This window comes from Felis catus, chromosome B3, assembly GCF_018350175.1.
Source record: "Felis catus isolate Fca126 chromosome B3, F.catus_Fca126_mat1.0, whole genome shotgun sequence".
NCBI classification, from domain to species: domain Eukaryota; kingdom Metazoa; phylum Chordata; class Mammalia; order Carnivora; family Felidae; genus Felis; species Felis catus.
The window spans coordinates 82,009,005-82,029,792 of record NC_058373.1 but is presented as its reverse complement, the minus strand read 5'-3'; the positions used below and the strand labels follow the sequence as shown (position 1 = coordinate 82,029,792).

Sequence of the window (20,788 nt, the reverse complement as noted above, 5' to 3'; positions counted from 1 at the left end):
ATTAGGCCAGCTCAAGTAAAGATTAAATTGTTTTTTTTTCATTCAAACTCTAAGTGTACGTACATACACATACACATGTATGTATTAGGTATTTTATTCAAAAACTATTTATTGCAAGCTTACTATGTATCAGAAACTGTATAGGACCTGGAACTCACATATAAACGACCCAGATGCCTCTCTTACAGAATTCGGAGCATAGTAATATAAAGTGTGATGTGTGATAATGTGGATCAGCAGTTCTCAAACTTTTAGAACTCATTTAGACTATTAAGAATTATTAAGGGCCCCAAAGAGCTTTTGTTTCTATGGGTATCGATATTCATTTTAGAAATTTTAAAAATATTTATTAATTCATTTATAATAATAATAATATATATGCATATTCACATAGTACATTGTTATGAAAAATAACTTCAAAAACAGTGAAGAGTGGCATGATGTTAGCTGTATGTGAATCTTGTTAATGTCTGGCTTGATAGAAGACAGCTGGATGCCATTTCTACTTCTGCATTTAATCTGCTGAAATATCATATGCCATATAGCCTCTGGAAAACTCCATTGTACACAGAATGAGAGTGAAAAGGCAGACATAATTTTAGTATTAATATGAAATAGTTGACCTTGTGGGCCCCCTGAAGGATCTTGGGAACCCTAGAGGTACCTGGATCATAGCCTGGGAACCTCTGTTGTAGATCATCCCAGTGTTCAGGAATCAATGGAAGGCATTTAACTCAGTCTTGGGGCATCAAGGAGGGCTTCTAGGAGGAAATTACAAGCAAGCTGAGCTATGCAGGATAAGTGTAATTCATTCAGAAAATATAAATAAATAAAAGGGTACTGGGAGGAGCAGAGAAGAACATTCCTGGCAGATAAAGTCTGAGAGGGAACAGCTCATCTGAGAACTCTATGTAGCTGAGAATGGCTAACACTGTGGGGCAGTGGCGGGGGTGGGAGGGAGGGAAAAACTGAGAAATAAGATTGAAGGGCTTGACCAGGAGCCAGACCACACATAACACACCTGGAGTCTGGACTGTATTGTGAAGACAATGAGGTGGGACCGGATTTCTGAAGCAGGGGAGTGAGATAATCTGATTGGCATCTTAAAAGATTCACTCTAGCTGCAATGTAGACAGTGAATGGCTGAGCATATGGTTGAGATCAGAGAAGCCAGTTAAAAGGCTGCTCCGTACAACATGAAGTAGTCAGTGAGGGCTGGACCAAGGCAACAGCAGTGGGCATGCAGGAGAGGTGTCAGGCTACACAGCAAGACAAGTTAAAATGGACAGGACCAATTGGATGTGAAGGATGAGAAATTTGTTAGAATCCAAAATGATAGTTGCAGGTACTATTAGTTGCAGGTACTATTCTCCAAAAGAAGCAATAAGATATTCAGAAGGAAGAAACAGCTTGTAGGCAGATTATGAACATGGTATTATTAGATATTATGAGTTTGCTTTCTGAACTCAGTTGAGGTGTGGAGCAAACCTGGGTTAGAGAAAGAAACATACAGGTGGTCCTGGAGACCATAAGCATGGATGAGATAACCTGGGAACAGTGTAGAGGGGCATATCCACTGTGCCTTCTACATCATGAGGCCCCAGAGGGCAGTGCACTCAACATGCTTCACTCTAGTCCCTTATTCCATGTCTGTCTCAGTGATTCTTGACACTGGGCTGTGTCTCAAAATCAACTGTGAAACTCTTTAAACATATGCCAAATTCTGAGAAGGAGAATCTGCTTCAAAGTTTCTCAGGGCTACAATGATATAAAAGCCGACAGCTGTGGGGCACTAGGGACATTTTAGTGTTGATCTCTGAAAAAAAAGTACTTGCCGCCCCTTTGTGACAAGGTTGCAAGATATGGTATAATCAGGAGACGGGATGTTCTCATAGGAAGTACTCTGGACTGGGGGAGACAGGTTCTAGCTATAAAATGAAGGCACTGAGCTGAATGATTCCTCATGCCTTTCTGACCGTTCACATCTGTGGCTCTTGCATACAGAGCCTCCTTTAAAGCTATATACGTTCAGGAGGTTGACCGCCTCTCTTCTAGCTAGGAAACTGACCTTGGTGACCTTCACATACTCCCAATGTCTCCCAATCCACTCACCATGTCTATCCTTTGACATTGAGCCTAAATGTCCCTTTCCCAACAAATCACCCAACCTATTACTGCCTTCCCAAGACACTTTCTTATTCTTTCCATCTTTAGCAATCAGAGTTTTGAGGGATAATTCTAAACCTACTGGAGGCCCTTCCTTTTTCTTCCTGTAATACATTGTAATGACCCTCCCTTTGGTTAAAGAGTGCTGTAAGAATTATTATTTATAAGCACATAATTATAAATAAATATTATAAATATGTATAAATACAAATTATAAATAAGTAAGTACATATTATTTATAAGGTTGTTGTGTGACAATATTACAAACTAGCAGCTTGTTTGTCTTTGTCTGAACACACATTCATAGCATAAATTCCCCTACATAAACTTCCTAAAATGTCAAGAAGTACATTAACTAAAATTATTGGGCCAATTAGAGGAGAATTATCTCTAATACAATATAAGAATCATCTGCCAAGACAGGAGGCTCAGAGTCTCATAGAGAAGAGAAGTACAAAAATCTGGGGCAACCAGCACAGTTCCCAAGAGGACGGAGAAGTAGCCTTAATCATTGTGGGTGGGGGTCTGAGGCTTCATAATGACCGAGGTGGCTGGAGGTGAGAGGAGAAAACAGGGTGGTGACGTCTGATCCCAAAAGGCTGAGTGTAAGGGTTGGATCAGAGAAGCTGGTTAAAAGGCTGCTACAGTACACCATGAAGTAGCCGCTGAGGGCTGGACGGAGACAGCACCAGCGAACGTGGAGGTTACAGACAGAATGACCTACATACAGGAAGCTGCTAAGGCCTGACCCCTGCCCTCTCATAATAGTAATAATAACAACAACAGCAACCACAGGAGCGAACGTTTATTGAATGCTTACTACGTAGCAGGTACTCACCTCAGCTCTTCATACATTTTAACACGTTCACTAGTCACCACGCTTACGTGGAAGGTAACACTTTTAACCCTATTTTGCAGAGGAGGAAACTGGGACAAGGCCACATCGCTTGGTGAACACAACATAATATTCCCAGCCACCACACTCTACCACCATGTAGCACCACAGAAGCTCCCCCATCTGTTAATCCAGGTGACTCCAGAAATCACTTCCTACCAACGTTACCTTTTCCTTTGCCGTAGGGTTCTACCTAGTACTTTGCTGTATATTCATCTCTTTTGGCATCTTGAAAAAGTCTACTGTTCTAGGAGTTCTTTCCAGCTATATTTTGCTCATATAAATGTGTCTCTAGAAAGAAGAATGGGCACAATATAACTTTTCATGAACCCTGTATCCTATGGAGAAGGCACTAGTTGACAGTCTCTTGAATACCGTGGCATGCCCCAAACAATGTAAAACTAAAGATGTAGTGAGGATAGGATAAGTAAAAGGGCTTTAATGGGACTTTATTTTATATGGGTACAAATAGTCTTCTCTACACTAGAGGAAATTTAAAAAAATATTTTTGTTAATTCAACTTATCAGCTTTATCTTTATAAAGTAATGGGCTCCAGTAGGAAGAAAGAGGAAGAGTACTAGATTGTAATTGTGACATACACCTCTTTCTCTCTGTCTGCCTATCACTCTCCCTCTCTCCCTTACACCACCCCCCCCACACACACACCTTTCAAGCTGAAGTCTCCAGACAAATCAGAAATATCAGAGCACCACCTCTAAGTGACACCTCTCTGGTTTGATTATTTTAAAAGCATTAAAAAATAAAGTAACAACAGCTTCCTTTATTCCTGGATAAATAATTAAAGCAAACAGTAAAGCCACTGGCTTCCTAAAAAGTAATGCACAGGTCCGCATCAAAATGGTAGATGGAAAGCATATGGGCCTGAGCTTCCAGGTAGCATCTTTCCTGGGTAAAGTTGTTTATTTGCCATGCAAAACTCAGGCCAATCATCTTCATATAGTAATATCCGCAGCCTCAGACATGGTCTGACATCTGAGTGACCTTGACACAGCACCCACCCTCTTGGAATGATTTTCCCCTACATGGTCTGAACAGAGCACAAAAGCAGCGCTGACAGGTAATTTTAAGAAATCACAATGGCAAGTCTGCCAAGGTGAATGCTTCCTATCTGCTTCATTTAGCTTACCTGATTTTTCCTATAATTTCAGGCTAATCCATATCTAATTCCTACTGGGTTACTCTGTTCACTGTCACCATTGTTCCTGGTCTCGTGGCATCTTATGAACTCTAGTCAGGCCCCAAATTCCTCTAGGATGTCTAGTTCTCGTCATATTACAGTGATAGGAATGCAGCCTGAATAGTGTTATACCTTCAGGCTCACTGATGTCACAGCCTCACATTCATGTACCAGGAGGATCTTGTCAAGAGAATTTACCCAGAATCCCATGGAACAGAAAGCCAACCATGTTGAAGTGATATATTCCACTGTGTATCTTACTGAGAAATGGCTGCTTAGTTATTGCCTTACAGTCAATCTCACAAAATTTCAAACCTAAAAAGGATCTTAGAGGTCATCCAATTCACCTTCTTTATTAATGTATACTTTTCAAAAGTGAGGTTTAAGAGATTAAATTTCCAAAGTAAAAATACTACTTAGGGGCAGAATTAAGATTCTTATTCTTGGAGCACCTGGGTGCCTCAGTCAGATGAGTGTCCGACTCAATTTCAGCTCAGTTCAAGATCCCAGGGTCGTGGGATCAAGTCATGTCTAGGGCTCCATTCTGAGCTTGGATTCTGCTTGGGATTATCTCCCTCTCTCTCTTTCCCTCTACCTTTCTCCCCTGCTCACCCTCTCTCACATGCTCTCTCTCAAAAAAATTTTTTTTAAATATTTTACTGAAGCTGCTGCTGATTCCCTGTATTCACCAGTGAAGTCACACTAATGGTAAGACTAGTACAATGAGCCATTGTTGTTTGTAATTTCATATAACAATCTGTGCAATGGCATGAAAAACAATTAATATTCCATTTTAAAGACTAAAAAAGTTGGGGTGTTGTATAAACTGAGCCCTAAGTTCATGCCTTCAACTCTTTTACCCTTGAGAAAATGACCATATTTTTATGCCTCTCTATCCTCATTGGGAAAATGGGGATACAACAGAAGAGTATTTGTATCAGAGAGCGCTTTTTTCTTGAGAACTAAATGTGATGATGTGTGAAATGAATAAACCTCTTGGTACCTCACCTGACACACTTGTAAGCGGGCCATAAATGTCAAAGTTTGCTTTGGTTTTGTAAATTGTTATCTTTCCAAAGCATCCTACTAGCAATAAAGGGTCATGACATGAGGTTTAAGGATAAAGAAGAATTCACTATAATTCTAAGAATTATTTTAGTTGAATTAAAAAATGTAACACTCTTGATTTTCATCATCACAGAAATACTTCTTGTCAAATGTGGTTAGGCATTTTCATTATCTTTAGACAAGATATTATTTAATCAGAACCTCTCCATACTAAGAAAATAACAAAGAACTATTTTCATTTAATGTTTACAACTATAGACAAAAAGAACTGCACCTCTTCGTTTTATAAATGAGGCCAAAAACCAGATGCAGTAACTAGATATACCCTCATGGTGGTGCTAAATCATCATGATAAAGCCTTGAGACACATCTAAGGCTCTGCAGAAACCAAAGTGATGCAGGCCTGAAATATCCCTAACATATTAACCAGGAAGGAATTTGCTTTGGATCCCTACGGTTCTTTTCTAACAACCTTGAGCAATAACCTTGGCATACTATCTCAACAAGTCCATTAGCAATGTTAATTCAGAGGCTTTTCCTGGCATTGAAACAAACAAAATGTACACAAAAGCTTATTATCCTTTAAAAAGTGTAGCCTTACCTTTAAAAATATTATGCTGATTTAGAATTCTCAATTTGGATTGGGGCAACAGAGTTTACATATAAGATAACATTTACCTTTGCCCCATTCACTCACTGTGTACTTTAATTTCATATGTCCCTTGCAACTATTTGTTAAACTCCTTACATCTCTCAGCCCCCCAAACCAGATTGAAATCCCAATTCTTTTGACCCCTTTCCCCCACTCCCTTATTTTTAAAAAGCCAAAAATTTTTATCGACTTGTCTTTTATAACATCTCCCACCTCTATCTCTTTATTTCCTCAGTTGGCTTCCAAAACCACTGTTCAAACCCTTTTATATGTCCAGGCTATTGTAATAACCTTCTAAATTAGCCTTAGAGCACTAGCTCCCAACCTTGACTGCACATCATAATTGTTTGAAGAGCTCTTAAAATTACCCACCTGCTGAGATCCTAATTTAGTTAGTCTGGGGTGGAGCCTGAGGTGGGGATTTTTTTTCAAATCTCTCTAGGAATGAAAATAAGCAGCCACAATAGAGAACCACTTTGCAAGTGGTATATCCAGGCAGGTGCACCACAATCAGATTAACCTTCATACCAACTCTCTGGACCAAAAAATTTAAGTGGTTTCTTATTTTCACAAAGATTGCAAATTAGTGACTTGAAAGCCACATCTATCCTATATATGTGTTTTATTTGGCCTGTTTTAAAATTGTTCAGACCCAACATTTTTTAAATTGGAAGATGTCACATAAAACCGAGATTTCCTACTTTTTAAAACATTGCACGATCTTGCCACACAGGGTCCACAACAATCACCTGGAGCTGACCAGTGGATAACCTTTAGACATGGCACTAACCCTCCAGTTGTTCGGTTCCCATCCCTCCCCATTTACACCTGGCTGAGTGACTCACTTATGTTATTTGTCTGAACTCTTAGAGGCATTTTAGTTTGTAGCTCCTGGTCTAGAGGATAAAGTTCAAATCAAACAATACATTCATTCACTCACCCACTCCCTCATTCATTTATTCATGCATTCATTAGACAGGTATTTATTTTTGTATTTGTACTACGCAAACACTTGGAATTCAAAGTCCATCATATTTTGTCCCTACAACAAACGCTATTATAACCAGCAGTTGGTTAAGAGACATTTGCCTCCCAGTGTTCATAGTCTAGAGGCTCATTTCTCAAACTCCTTTGCAGTTAGGTGATGCCATGTGACAAAGTCTGGGTCAGTGGGTTGTGAACACACACAGTATGTGCAACTTCCAGGTTGTATGTGTGAGAAGAAAGTTGGCTGCTCTCCACTTCCCTCTTCTGGTGAGCTGGAATGCAGACAGAATTGGTGAGCCACAGAAGAGCAATAGGGAGAAGGTACCTGGATGCATAGGTGGCCTCTTTCCTGGACTGTCTGCCTACCTCTTGTTATTTACAAAAGATAATTCTATCGTATTATACTTTGGGGTCCCTTTGTTTATAGCAGTTTAACATATACTCCAAACACCAAGCATCTCTCTACCCTTTCCCAAATACATCTTAAATATTCTTGACCTTAACCTTAGCCTATGCCAAAATTTCAGTCATTAACCTTCCACCTCCTCATCTCTATCTAAATTCTATTCACCATTCAAGACCCAGCTCAAGTAGTTCCTCTTCTATGAGGCTTGATCTAGTTATAGTTGTTATTATCTTCTTTCCTCTGTCCCCCCATTGTATGACTTTCCACAAGGTATTTACCAAATACTATCTTATGTAGTAATAAGCACAGTGCTTTGAATTTGTTGACAACATAATTAAAAATAGGTCTATAGTTTATAGACCTAACACTATAAAACTCCTATAAAACTCCTCTGGGCTTCTGTCTAAGCCCAGAAGACAAATTCTAAGACAAAAATTTAGGTTGTACATAGTATAAATAAAGAAGAGAATAAGGAGTTCCTACAGCATTCTGCTATTATATTACACCTTTTGTTGAATCATCTTCTGTACTATCAACTTATGTTCAATTAGTGATCCTTTAGGACTTTTGAATCTTCCAACTACAAAGCTAAGCCTTCCCGATTCATTAAGAATCTTTTTCCTTGATATTTAAACTAAATTATTATTTTCTTTATTCTTGCATCTAAACAATTCCTCAAATCTCTAGATACATATTTCTAAGACTAAGAAACGCACTGAAGGGAGCAAATTCAAGCTTAGATAGTCATGAAAAGCCAACTCAAAGTGCTCTCATGTCCGGAATCTGAGAATCTCTACGGCAATATTAAAGGGAGAAAGTAGAAGATACTCTTGGGAAAGAAATTAAAAAGAGAAACAGGAGCCAGAAAGTGAAAACTAGAGAGTCCAGAAATAAAAGTAAAGAAAAAGGAATGAGAAAGAAGATGTAAGGAAGAGAAGGAAATGAGAGACAAGAGGAAGACCAGCAACCAAAAGAAAACAGTTATCATAAAGGAAATGCACATACAAAATGAAATGCCAGTGAAAAACAGTTGAATCCAATAAACTTAAAATGCTTCTTACCTGATGCTCTTAGGAGATCTTATCAACACCTAAGAGCAGACTACCACTCCAACGACTCTAGGAAAACTGGTACATGATTGGTATAAAAGAAATATCAAAAGTGAGTGAGAATCGAATTTGTGGCAGACCTTGATTATAAGCTACTCTTGGGGGTGAATAAGAAAGATAAAGTTGTATTTCAAATGAGACTTATTCAAATCTCAAATCAAATAAATAATGCCCAGCTGAGATTATTAAAAAGAGTGACTCCGAATGTGTGTGTGTGTGTGTGTGTGTGTGTGTGTGTGTGTTTAAACAAATCCCAGAAGGTGACTTGGCTCTAGCTATGAAGCTGCATCCTATCTCACAAGAAAGCCTGGGGTGAGATCCTTAAAACATGAGCAGTAATCACACTGAGAAAAAATAAAGGAAAACTCAAAGACCTAAAACTATAAAACTCCTACAAAAAACATAGAGGAAAATCTTCATGACATTGAATTTCGCAACGATTTCTTGGCTATAACACCAAAAGCCTAGGAAACAAAAGCAAAAACAAATGGAAATACAGCATACTTAAAAATTTTTGTGCATCAAGGTCTCATTCAAGAGAGTAAAAAGTCAACCTACAGAATGGGAGAAAATCTTTCCAAATCATATGTATCATAAAGGGTTAATATCCATAATATATAAAGAACTCTTACAGCTCAACAACAAAACATCAAATAACCTAATTAAAAATGGGCAAAGAACTTGAATACTTCTCCAGAGATGGTATACAAATGACCAACAAGCATGAAAAGATGCCTCAACATTACTAATCATCAGGGAACTACAAATCAAAACCACAATGAGATGCCACTCCACACCCATTAGGATGGCTATTATTAAAAAAAAAAAAAAACAGAAAATAACAAATGTTGGCAAGGATGTGGAGAAAATAGAACTCTTGTGCACTACTGATGTAATTATAAATGGAGTAACTTCTATGGAAAATGGTATGGCGGTTTCTTGAACATTAAAAATAGAACTATCATGTGATCCACCAATCCCATTTCTGGATATATACCCAAAAGAATTGAGAACTGAGTCTCAGAGAGGTATCTGCACACCTACATTCATAACAGGGCTATTCACAATAGCCAAGAGGGGGAAGCAAACCAGATATCCTTCCACAGATGATGAAAAAACAAAATATGGTATAGATACACAATGGATTATTATTATAATAATAATCCATTGTGTATCTATACCATATTTTGTTTTTGTTATTATTATTATTATATTATAATATAATATAATATATTATATTATATATAATTATATAATATATATAATATATATAATATATAATATATATAATATATATAATATAATATAATATAATATAATATAATATAATATAATATAATGTAATATATATAATATATATAATATATATAATATAATATAATATATATATTATATATTATATTATTATTATTATTACTATTATAATCCATTGTGTATCTATACCAGCACATAGTAGATGCTGATAAGGAGATCCTGTCATATGCTACAACATGGATGAACCTAGAGGACATTATGTTACATGAAACAGATCAGTCACAAAAGACAAATATCATATAATTCCACTGATATGAGGTATCTAAAATCCATAGAAACAGAAAGTAGAATTGTGGTTACTGGGGCTGAGGGAGATGGAGGAAAGAGAAGTTTCTGTTTAGTGGGTAGAGAGTTTCAGATTTGCAAGATGAAAGAGTTCTGAGATCGGTTTCACAACAGTATGAATATACTTAAAACTAATGAACTGTACACTTAAAAACAGTTAAAATGGCAAACTTTATGCTATGTCCTTTTCATCACAATGAAGAAAAAGAAAAGGAAGAAAACTCAGGACAATGAGCTATTTCTTTAATGACTGCCATCATCAGCGTGGTATCATCGATGAGTCAACATACAGTCAAAATGAGGGTAAAATATAGGACAACTTCTATATGGACCCATTTTATCTCCTGGAAAAAGGAATCAGTGCCAAGTTAATCCCAGGACCAAATCTCTTGTACATTCACATTACTCTGGGTTAACCAACCAGCTCCCTGCTCCATCTTGAGGCAGTAGCAAGGGTGGCTGCCTTCATACTGCTACCACAGACTTGACTACAATTTTACATAGCCTAGTTACAAAAAGCAAGTACTTGGCTAAGTATTTGCTGCACTGATTCTGAAATAACTTATGTGCAAAGACATCCTTAGCTGGCACTAAAGAAGTTTTTAAAATCAGGTTATAGATGTCTGAGATAAAATGCTAACAAGAGTTGGGTCACTGAACTCTAGTTGAGATGCCATAATCTGGCATTTGAAGACACTGGTTGCTAGAGAGAAAAGGGATCAGTTACGTCATGTATCTATCAACTTGGTACCAATGAGCTCAACCTAATGGAGTAACATCTTCCAGGATGAGCTTTGAGAACTTAGTGTGAGCAGGAAGTCTGTGATGTGAAAAGTGGGCATTGCACTATACCCCAAAGGACAGATCTCCTGAAATGCTTCACTGAGGTGGCACCACACTGTACTGCATTCTCCCAGCCCTCCTGCAAATCATATAGCTGTTAATCTGGTGTCAAAATTGCTCACCTTAAACAAGTGACTACTCATTAGGCAGTTCATTTCTAGTCAGGTCATGAGGAAGAAGTCATGCTATTCACTTATGAATCTAGTAGTGGTTTGTGGGTTTTCTAAATAGATTTTATCTGGGTATGTGATTATTGTCTAACTCTCCTGGCATTGGACTATATCTGCAGGAGAAAACCAGGTCAGTCCTGGCATCTCAGTTGGAATCCCAGCTCTCATATTAGCAGCAGTATGACCCTGGGCAAGTCATTAGCATTGGAGCTTCAGATCCAACATCAGTAAAACAAGACCAATAAGAGCTCTTCCACAGGGTTGTCATACAAGTTAAATGAAAGAACCTATATCAGAACCTGGCACATAGTAGATGCTGATAAGAAATCATTTCCCTTCTTTCTTCCTTACTCTAGAGCAGGGGTCAGCAAATTTTTTTTGAACATTTCTTAAATGTTTTGCAATGAATGGGTCTGGTTCAATAACTTGACTCATGTTTTTCACTTTTAACTTTACACCTTGAGAAGCTCCTATTGGAGGTGAACATTCAGACCTGAAATGCTCAATTACCTCATCCACACAGTAGGTTCTGGAAGGATCAACCATGTCTCAGCAAAATTCCCTCAACTCCCACTGAGAGATTGGGAAAGGGACATCCCTTAGGAACTCACAGAATTAGTTAACAGAAAAATTTTTATTTGCAGAGAAGAACAGGCTGCAACTTGTTTCTTAGGTTTTAAAATATCACTTAATAAATATGTTTGCATTTGCTTGTATATGTATAAAGCACTTCTTAAAGGACATATAAACCAAAACAACAATGATCACCTTTGATGGGGTGGGAACTCAAGATGTGGAATAAGGATAGAGAGTTTTTTACTGGATATTTTGTTTTTGAGAGAAAGAGAGAGAGAGAGAGAGAGAGAGAGAGAGAGAGAGAGAGAGCGAGCACAAGACAGGGAGGGGCAGAGAGAGAGAGAGAGAGATTGAGAGAGAAAATCCCAAGCAGGCTTCACACTGTCAGTGCAGAGCCCAATGAGGACTCAATCCCACAAACTGTGAGCTTATGACCTGAGATCATGAAATCAAGAGTTGGATGCTTAACTGACTGAACTATCTAGAAACTCTTTACTGGATATTTTTAAACATATATGTTTTTAAGCCATGTGAATACATTATCTATTCAAAGAAATGAATTTTCCTACAGAATATAAAAAATAAAGAGAAATTTTTCACATTCACAAAACCAGCCCACTTTAAGAAGGACCCAAATGTGAGGGGTGGGGAATGACAGGAACCTAAACGGCATCTGGGACACTTGTCACTCGGGTGTTGTCCCAGGGATTCTATCACAGCCCCATAAAATCCCTGGACTGTTAGTGGCCTTTTATGTGCCTTCTACCTTGTGTTCTGTGTGACTCAGAAAGGAGGCAGGGGAACTCGGGATGGGAAGGGAGGAGGAAACACCCCACTTTCCCTTTGATAAGGGTGGAGTCTGAAGCAGGATACATTCTTCAGCATTTTATAACTTTTTTATATCAGGCCAGAATTCTCCCCACAGATTGCACACTCCCTCCCTTCTTGGTTCAGTGTGTGCCACATTTACACATTCCTCCCAGCCACCTCCATCTCTCTTTTCTTTTCTGCCTTCAAATAAGCTTTACTTTTTTAATGAAACTTTTATTTGACTTTACTTTCAACTATCGTCTTTTGTCTCATATTGCTTTCTCAACCTAGTTCCTTGAGCTATTAGGAATGATTCTCTCACTTCTCAATCATCTGTATTCCAGCTTCTACTTCTACTCTTTCATTGAGTCCATTTTTCTCGAAGGTCCTCACTGACTCTCAACCAAATCTAAGGGTTGTTTTTTTTTCTCTGTTATTATTCTTCTCAATCTCCCTTTTGCAGAGAACAAAGCTAATATCCATCTCACATCCCTTCTCCATCCATTTATTTAACACCCAAGAATCCTCTCTGTCCCTTCCTGGTCCCTACAGATGGGCCTATTCTTTGTTCCTGCCTTATAGCTGGGCTACAACTTGAGTCTCAGTTATCACCCCTCTTCTATTCTCTATCTATCCTCATTTTCTCAGGGAATTCATCTATTCTCAAGACTTTATCTAGTGAATAGAGTAAAGCACATGGGGCTTGCAGACTTGCTCCATGACTTACTAGCTGGGAAGTCTAGGAAAAGTGATTTCATCTCTCTGAATTCAGATTCAGCCACTCTAAAATGGGATTCATTCATTCGAATGAATTCAGTCTTTACTGAGCACTTACTATGTACCAGGCACTGTTATAAGTTCATTGTATTCATTAGCATGCTTAACAGATAAATACTTCTTCCCTCACAGACCTCTCATTCAAGCAAGGGAAACAGTAAACATACTAAAACAAAAACCATATTAAACAGAATAAAATGGCAGAATACAGTGAGAGCTGTAGAAAAAAATAAAACAGTTCAGGGGACACCTTTTAAAAGGTGGTAAGGGTAGACTTCCCTTAAGAAGTTGGTATTTCAGTAGACACAGAAGAGGTTAACAAAATTAGAAATGAGGGCATCTGATGGAAAGATGCAGGCAGAGGGAACTGACAGAGGTCCTAAAGGTAGGGGCATGCCCAGCTTGTTCCTTCCTGGAACAGCAAGGAGGCCAGTGGGAATGGGGTGAAGTGACCGTGAGGAAGAACAGTTGGAAATCAGGTCAGAGAGGAAATCAGGGGCCTCTCAATTGACAGGAACTGTTTGGGGTTTTGAGCAGAGGCATGATATGATCTGATTTATGTTTTAAAAGGGTCATTCTGGCTGCTGTCTTAGAAATAGACCATAATGGGAGCAGGATGGGAGCAGACAGACCGGTTAGGAGACTAGTGCAGTAAACCAGACAGAAGATGATGATGGTGGCTAGGACCAGAGTGGGAGCACAAGGGGGAAAAAGAAGTGGTCCGTTTTGGGTAATAAAATCTATGCTGTAGGGCTGTTTGAGAATCCTATGAGAGAATTACTGCAGGGATAGTGCCTAGTAGAAGCCTGGTACCAAGAGGATGGTTAACACCCTTGTTACTATGTTACATTTGCAGGTAGAAAAAGGTTCTCTGGGCCCACAGGTAGATCAAAGCTGGAATGTGATATCCTAGGTCAACTGACCTGGGGGTTGGCAGCTGCCCCACTGAAGGGGGAAGGGAGGGTAGACTGACCAAGGGTCTTAATCTTCTTTCAGCCTTTGCTTCATATCCCAACTCTGGGACAAAATTTCCAGCTCCCTACAAGACACTTTCCCTTAACAGTTTTATCATATAATCAACATCAGTGTATTTATTTTTTAAATTACCTGCCTCCCCTCCACCTCAAGCCAGCTACCCATCCAAATGCTTCCTTCTGAGGAAGGAAGAGGCTGAACACTTGACTTCATCCTTACACAATAATGGAAACAAAATGTGCTACCATTGTAAGTTGGTATTGTAGCCATTATCTGCTTAAAACATTTCTATTTACAAAAGAAGAAACAAGACCCAGAATGAAACATGATTAGCCATGGGCCACTCTAGGCTTTAATGACTGAGCAAGGCCTGGAGCCAGTTTTCTGGATCCAGCTCACTTCCTTCAACAGCCCTCCCCACCCTTGCCTGTCCCACAAGGCAGAAGTCCCTCAGATTGGCTGCCACAGGCCAGTATCTCTGCCCTGGTCACCATCACAATTATCATGACCTCCTTCCTGTTCCTGTCAACTAAATCTTCCAGAAAGGCTATTGGAGGCCATGGCCCACACTGCTTTTAAGTGTGGTGCCTCTGAGTTGAAATCCTTACTCTGTAATTACTAGCTATGAGACCTAAAGCAAATTTTCTAATCTGTTCTGCCTTAGCTTCTTCACCTAAAAAAGTCCTACCTCCTATGACTTAAACAGAATAAAGCACATAAAGCTCGTATCACAGAGCCAAGCATGAAATAAGAGCCTGGGAACTATTAGTTGTTGTGGCTTATATTACTATTCACCGTAGGAGTAACTTCACTTTCAGAGAAGTTTCCATAGGTGTCTGGTGAGGAAATTCTAATTGCCTTGCTCTGGTCTTCAGGGCCTTGTAGCAACCAGGTCTATTACATATATGGGAACTTTCATTGCTTTCTGTTTAAAACCTTCCAGTCAGGACAGTTCTCTGTACCTCCCCACCCCCCATAAACATGCTCGTTCCCAGTTCCCACCTCTGTGTTTTGGTTTATGCTCCTCCTGCCTGAAATACCCACTGTCCTCTCTGTCTAAATCCTGGCATACTCTTCAAAACTCCACTGAAGTTCTCGCGCTTGACAAGAACGCCCCAGGCAAATCCTAACTCCACTGATATTATTTCTTCTTTCCAATACTACGGTATTTGCATGCAGTATATATTGATCACTTCCTTACTGAGAGGCATGGGAGCATTTAGTTAATAAGTATGGGTTCTAGAGCAGGTACCTGATCTCTCTCAGCCTCAGTCTCCTTAACCATACAATAGGGATGTTGTGAGGATTGAATATATAAATTCTTAGTAAAAATAATCATTAATATATGTTATTATTGTCTATTGACATTAACTCTTCCTTTGTTTTAGGCACCTTCATTTTCCTCCTCCAGGTTAGCCTGTCCATGTGTACTATACTTTTATCCAGTGTCTTAAATCACAGCTTAAATTATGGAGCTCAGTCCAGAGAATTTTGACATCTGTCCTCAAATACTTCATCTAATAGTCCATTCTAAAAGTACAGATTTATCCAAGATATCACCCCCACCTCATCTCAGAGCCCATGGATGGTACACAGTGCAGAGAGCGTGGTGATCAGCCAGGGGCCTCAAAGAGGAGGAAGACTAAAGAAAAACAAGGTCTCCCCCCTAATTAGAAACATCTGGTCTATTTCTATAGGGAGCTAACATTGGGAATGGTAAGCTGTTCTCGGGTTAGAACAAACCAATCAAAAAGCAGTGAGGACAACTACAATATTCCATTCACATACTCCTGAGGTACTGGTCTGTGCACAGCTGCCGTTCTGCTTTATTTCGTGTTCCATTCAAGGGGGCCCACCATTCACCAGGAGTCATGATGGGTGTCACCAATATCAACAGAGATTCCTGCACCAAGCAGCGCCACACCAAGCTAATGCACTGACAAGGGTCGTTCCTAATGATGCACATTCTGCCACAGTGCAGTGATCATTGGGCTTTTTCTTTTCTATCTTCGGGGAATCAGGATTATGAAAAATAGCTACACTTTTTATGATGGTGATGGGCAGGGGTTGACCTTTTTCCAGCATTATTTCCAAAGATCATAGAGGAACTCTTTCAAGTCAAGAAGACCACCTTACCTCTATTTTTTCCCATATGGCTTCATAGTTGTCTTGGTGTTGAATATCTTGCATCAGTTTCTGAATTAAAGCAGATTTTGTGGCAGAATGGCTCTCGTTTTTCTCAGAGGATGAAGCTCTCTCCGACTTCTCATCAATGTATTTTTTCATACCAGAGAGAGGCATACACAACTCCTCGTCAGAAAGAATGTCACTCAGGGGGCCAGACTCCATGCTCTCTCCCAGTGAAGAGGCTATGTCACTGGATGAGCTGGGAGACACTCTGCCTAGCCTCGTATGCTTTTTCTTGACATGGTACGTGGGGTAGATCTCGGAATCCGAATTCATTTCAGACAGTTCCCAGTCATCGATATTTTGAATGGTTTCTCCTCTGGGTTTCTGAGGCAGAAGCTTTGTTAGGTTTTCCAATTTCAGAGCTAAAACTTCTGTCTGCTTGAGGTGTGAGGGCAGTGCCAGGTATTCGTCGGAGCCATACCAGGCCTCCACGACCTGACCGTTCCTGGTGACGTGACTTGGGGAGGAGGAGTAACTTTTTTTGCTTTTGTGTTTCGAAAGAAGGGGCACTGGAGACAGGATGCTGTCTGAGCCAGCAGAAGATTCACTACTTTGAGTAAGAGGTGGTGAACTGGATGTCTCTGACCTCACTGGCAATTTAGCATCCCAACTTCTCTGGTTACACGGCTCCAGTGAGGATGTGGAAACGGAGTCTGTTTCTGGCCTCTCTGTGGCATTGGAAGTACCTGAAGGAATCCCATTCGACACTACTGAGCTCCTCGTGTTTTCGGCTTGCTTGCCTGAACCGGCTCCCCGTTTGGGTGTTCGGCACAGAGGCACCTCTGCTGGGGCCTTGTGTGGCTTCTTAAGTCGAGGTTTCTCTTTATGGCAGTCACTAAGCCTTCCCAGGCTGGAGGATATTTCCTTAATGTGACTTTTGACTGTGTTCTCAAGATTCCCATCTGCAACCTTGTGCAAACACTCATATGACTGGCTGGCAGCGGACGGGCTGTTGGGGTAGGAAGACTGTAACACCAGACAAAGCTTGGATCTGTCAGGAGCTTCCACCAGAGAAGGGGTGCTTCTGCTCAACTCAGGCTTGAGATCAGCCATCTGCTTATTTGTAACAGTGCCTTTCAGATTATTCTTAAAAGTTTCCTCTTTAAGGAAAAGCCCTCTTTTTGGCAATGTGGGCTGCGTGGGAGAGTCCTCATTATAATTAAAGCAATCTCTGATGGATCGCTTGGGAGTTGCATTTTCACAAGGCAGAGGCTGTTGGTTCTTTGCCCCAAGCTGGGAGGAGGAACTGGATTCTTGCTTCACAGCCTCAGAAGGGGGTTGTTCAGCATTTGTCAGAGCTTCCCCTGAAGATGACATCCCGGGCATTAAGCCTGGTGGCTCCTCGACAGTAGAAGCACTGTTTTTCTCGCATCCACCTCTGTCATCTGCTGAAAGAGATACTTGTGACCTCTCCTCCCTGACTGCTTCGCTGCAGTTGGGAGGGACGGGGTCAGTAGCCACCGTGAGTAACCCAACGCTTCGGATGAGCTCGGGGAACTCCTTTTCCATCTCGCTGTAGCTCCAAGAGTCAAAGGGTTTGGTTTTGACCTGGCTAGAGGTCATGTCACCTAGGCCACCGAGCAAATCCTCACTTGGACTGTAGTCAGACAGTTCAAAAGCAGTAATACCACAATCCAGGGACAAGTAATTTTGAGAGCATTTGATAGTTAACTGTCCTGAGTCATCCACTTCTGTTAGAGAATCAAGTCGGCCCTGAAACAGACAAGGGCAACAGTTTCAGTAAATGCAACATCAATTACACTCAACTGCTGTTCAAATGAAATCTCAGCAGAGTCCACTGTAAAGGTCAAAAATGCAGCTGTCTCAATTTCTTCTGGTTTAACATACAGAAAGGCATATTAATCAATTATATTGCTTTATATAGTATCCTGTTCTTAAATATTGGATATTCCTTTAATCTGGAGAATAAAGCCTTGATAGAAATGGTCAAGGTCAAGCCAAAAATATCCATTATTGCCTTAACTTTCTATTTTAAAATAGCATACCGTTCATTGAATAATTCATTTTTTATGCAATGCCTTATGTAATGATATTCTTGGAACCAAGTAACGTTAAGAGTAAAATCTCCATGAACATCTGTTTTGCCCCTTGCTATCATTCTAGCACCTACCACAGTGGTTAGCTTATAGAAGATGCCCGATAAATATTTTTAAGTGGTATAATTAATTACACTAAGTTTGACATGTTAACTACATCTTTCATATATATTTGTCATATTCACAAATCACAGGAAGGTGAACTATGATTTGCATACATCACAGAAATAGTTCAAGACCAGCTTCTGTTTGTACCCACCCTTTTGAAGGTAGACACAGGTAAACCTGGGGAAGAGTAATGAATATTAAAACCTTACCATCTCAGTCCCTGTCCTCTCTCTCTCTCGGCATGCATTTCTTGCCCCCACTCCCATTTGTGTGTGTTAGGTACCAAATGCCTCTCTCCCTTGTTATTTATAATTCAAGATAGCCCAGTTTGATTTGAAACCCCCCTATGCCATCAAATAGCTTTACAAGTATTTTTAATTTTTAATCTTTAATTATGTGATTAAGGCTTTTGTGTCATCACTAATACAGTTTCTAATATCACACAACAAACAGGGAGATTTTTGATGGATGATTAGCTGAAGACAGAAGGGCCCTGGAATCCTGTGATGCCTACCATGCTAAGTAAAGCCTGGTCTAATCTAGCCCCTTAGGAGATGAAGGAAGGAAACTAAACATGGAGGGTCATTTATCCCTTCAGGCCTCTTTTCTGCTGGAGGAAGAACTGGGTGAGCAAACCGAAGGCAGAGGTCACATGGCCGCTGGACCCTGTGTCCTTTCAGCCAGGTTATCCCAAGATCTGGTCATTCTAGGACCTTGCACTGGTTGTTGTTGTTATTGTTGTTGTTCATTTGTTTGTTTTACTTTTGGAAATTTTCTCTCCCTTCCCACCTTCACCTTGCATTTATCTCTTACTCCCCTTACTGGTACCCACAACATTCAGATAAATACTAATAAGCCTCATTTAACTTTTCTAAGCCTCAGCTTCCACATCTGTAAGTGGGGATGGTTGATTACTACTATCACTTTTTCATTTAATCCTCGCAATAACTTTCTTCTGGGGCCTGTACCATTGTCCCTGTTTTATATAGGAGGAGCCTAAGCCAAAAGAAGGTATGTAACTAGGTGCTGAACTAGGCCTTAAATGCAGGCCTTCCAACCCTGAGTCCACACTCTGACCTCTGTATCATAATTTTCTTTGATTCATTGGCTATTATTTTAAACAGACATAACCCCTCCTCCAGTTTGTTTTCCACATTGTCACTAGAGTAATCTTTTTTTTTTTTTTAATTTTTTTTTTCAAACGTTTATTTATTTTTGGGACAGAGAGAGACAGAGCATGAACGGGGGAGGGGCAGAGAGAGAGGGAGACACAGAATCGGAAACAGGCTCCAGGCTCTGAGCCATCAGCCCAGAGCCTGACGCGGGGCTCGAACTCCCGGACCGCGAGATCGTGACCTGGCTGAAGTCGGACGCTTAACCGACTGCGCCACCCAGGCGCCCCTAGAGTAATCTTTACAAATTACAAATGTGATGCTTAAAGTCTTTATTAGCTTCCTGCTGCTGGGTTAAAAATCCAAACCCTTCCAAGGACAGTCATGTAGAGGACTCTTTCAAGCCACTCTCCCCTCCCTGGCTATACCAGCCGCAATGCCCTCCTTTCAGTTTTTGAACATAATGCGTTTCTTTTGCCTCAGGGCCTTTGTACATACTATTTCCTCTGTCAAGAACATTTCCCACCTACAATACCCCTTAACTAGTTTACTCTTACTCACCCCTCAAACCTCAGACCAAGCTTCACCTCTTCAAAATTCCAAACTCCCACCTAAGTCAGCATTTTTTCTTACAAGCTCTCATAAAACTATGTTGTTTTTCTTTTAAGCATTTACATCAAACTATAAATAAATACTTCTGTGATTACTTGATTAATTTTTTCTCCACTATTTTGTAAGTACCATGAGAGTATCAAGCACATGAAAAATGGCTGACTCACGAGAACATTTGCAACATTTGGCATGGTGATGTGCATAGAGTAAGTATTCATAGATACATCTGTTGAATAAATGAATGAATGGGTGAATGATGATATTTTGGAATATATCTCTATGCCTTCATGTAATTTCTTCCTCTGATTATGTAGTTTTAGCTGACTCCAGTGACTAAAAGCCCAAGTTTCAGAGCCAATTCTAGCTCCAACACTAATTAGCTATGTGACCATCAGCCAGTAGCCTGATGTCACTAAACCTCATTTCCTTCATCTGTAAAAAGCAAATGATAAACCATGTCAAGGGCTGTTGTAAGTT

General features: G+C 39.9%; 1 protein-coding gene across 12 annotated transcripts in view; it reads right to left on the bottom strand.

The window, feature by feature from the left end:
- AKAP6 (A-kinase anchoring protein 6) overlaps nucleotides 1-20,788 on the bottom strand; it is a 591,089-nt gene that overhangs the window by 260,451 nt on the left and 309,850 nt on the right. For all 12 annotated transcript variants that reach the window (XM_045059777.1, XM_045059778.1, XM_045059775.1 and 9 more), the window contains one exon: nucleotides 16,369-18,135. In XM_045059777.1, coding sequence (XP_044915712.1) covers nucleotides 16,369-18,135 — 1,767 coding nt within the window. The remainder of the gene's footprint in view (nucleotides 1-16,368; nucleotides 18,136-20,788) is intronic.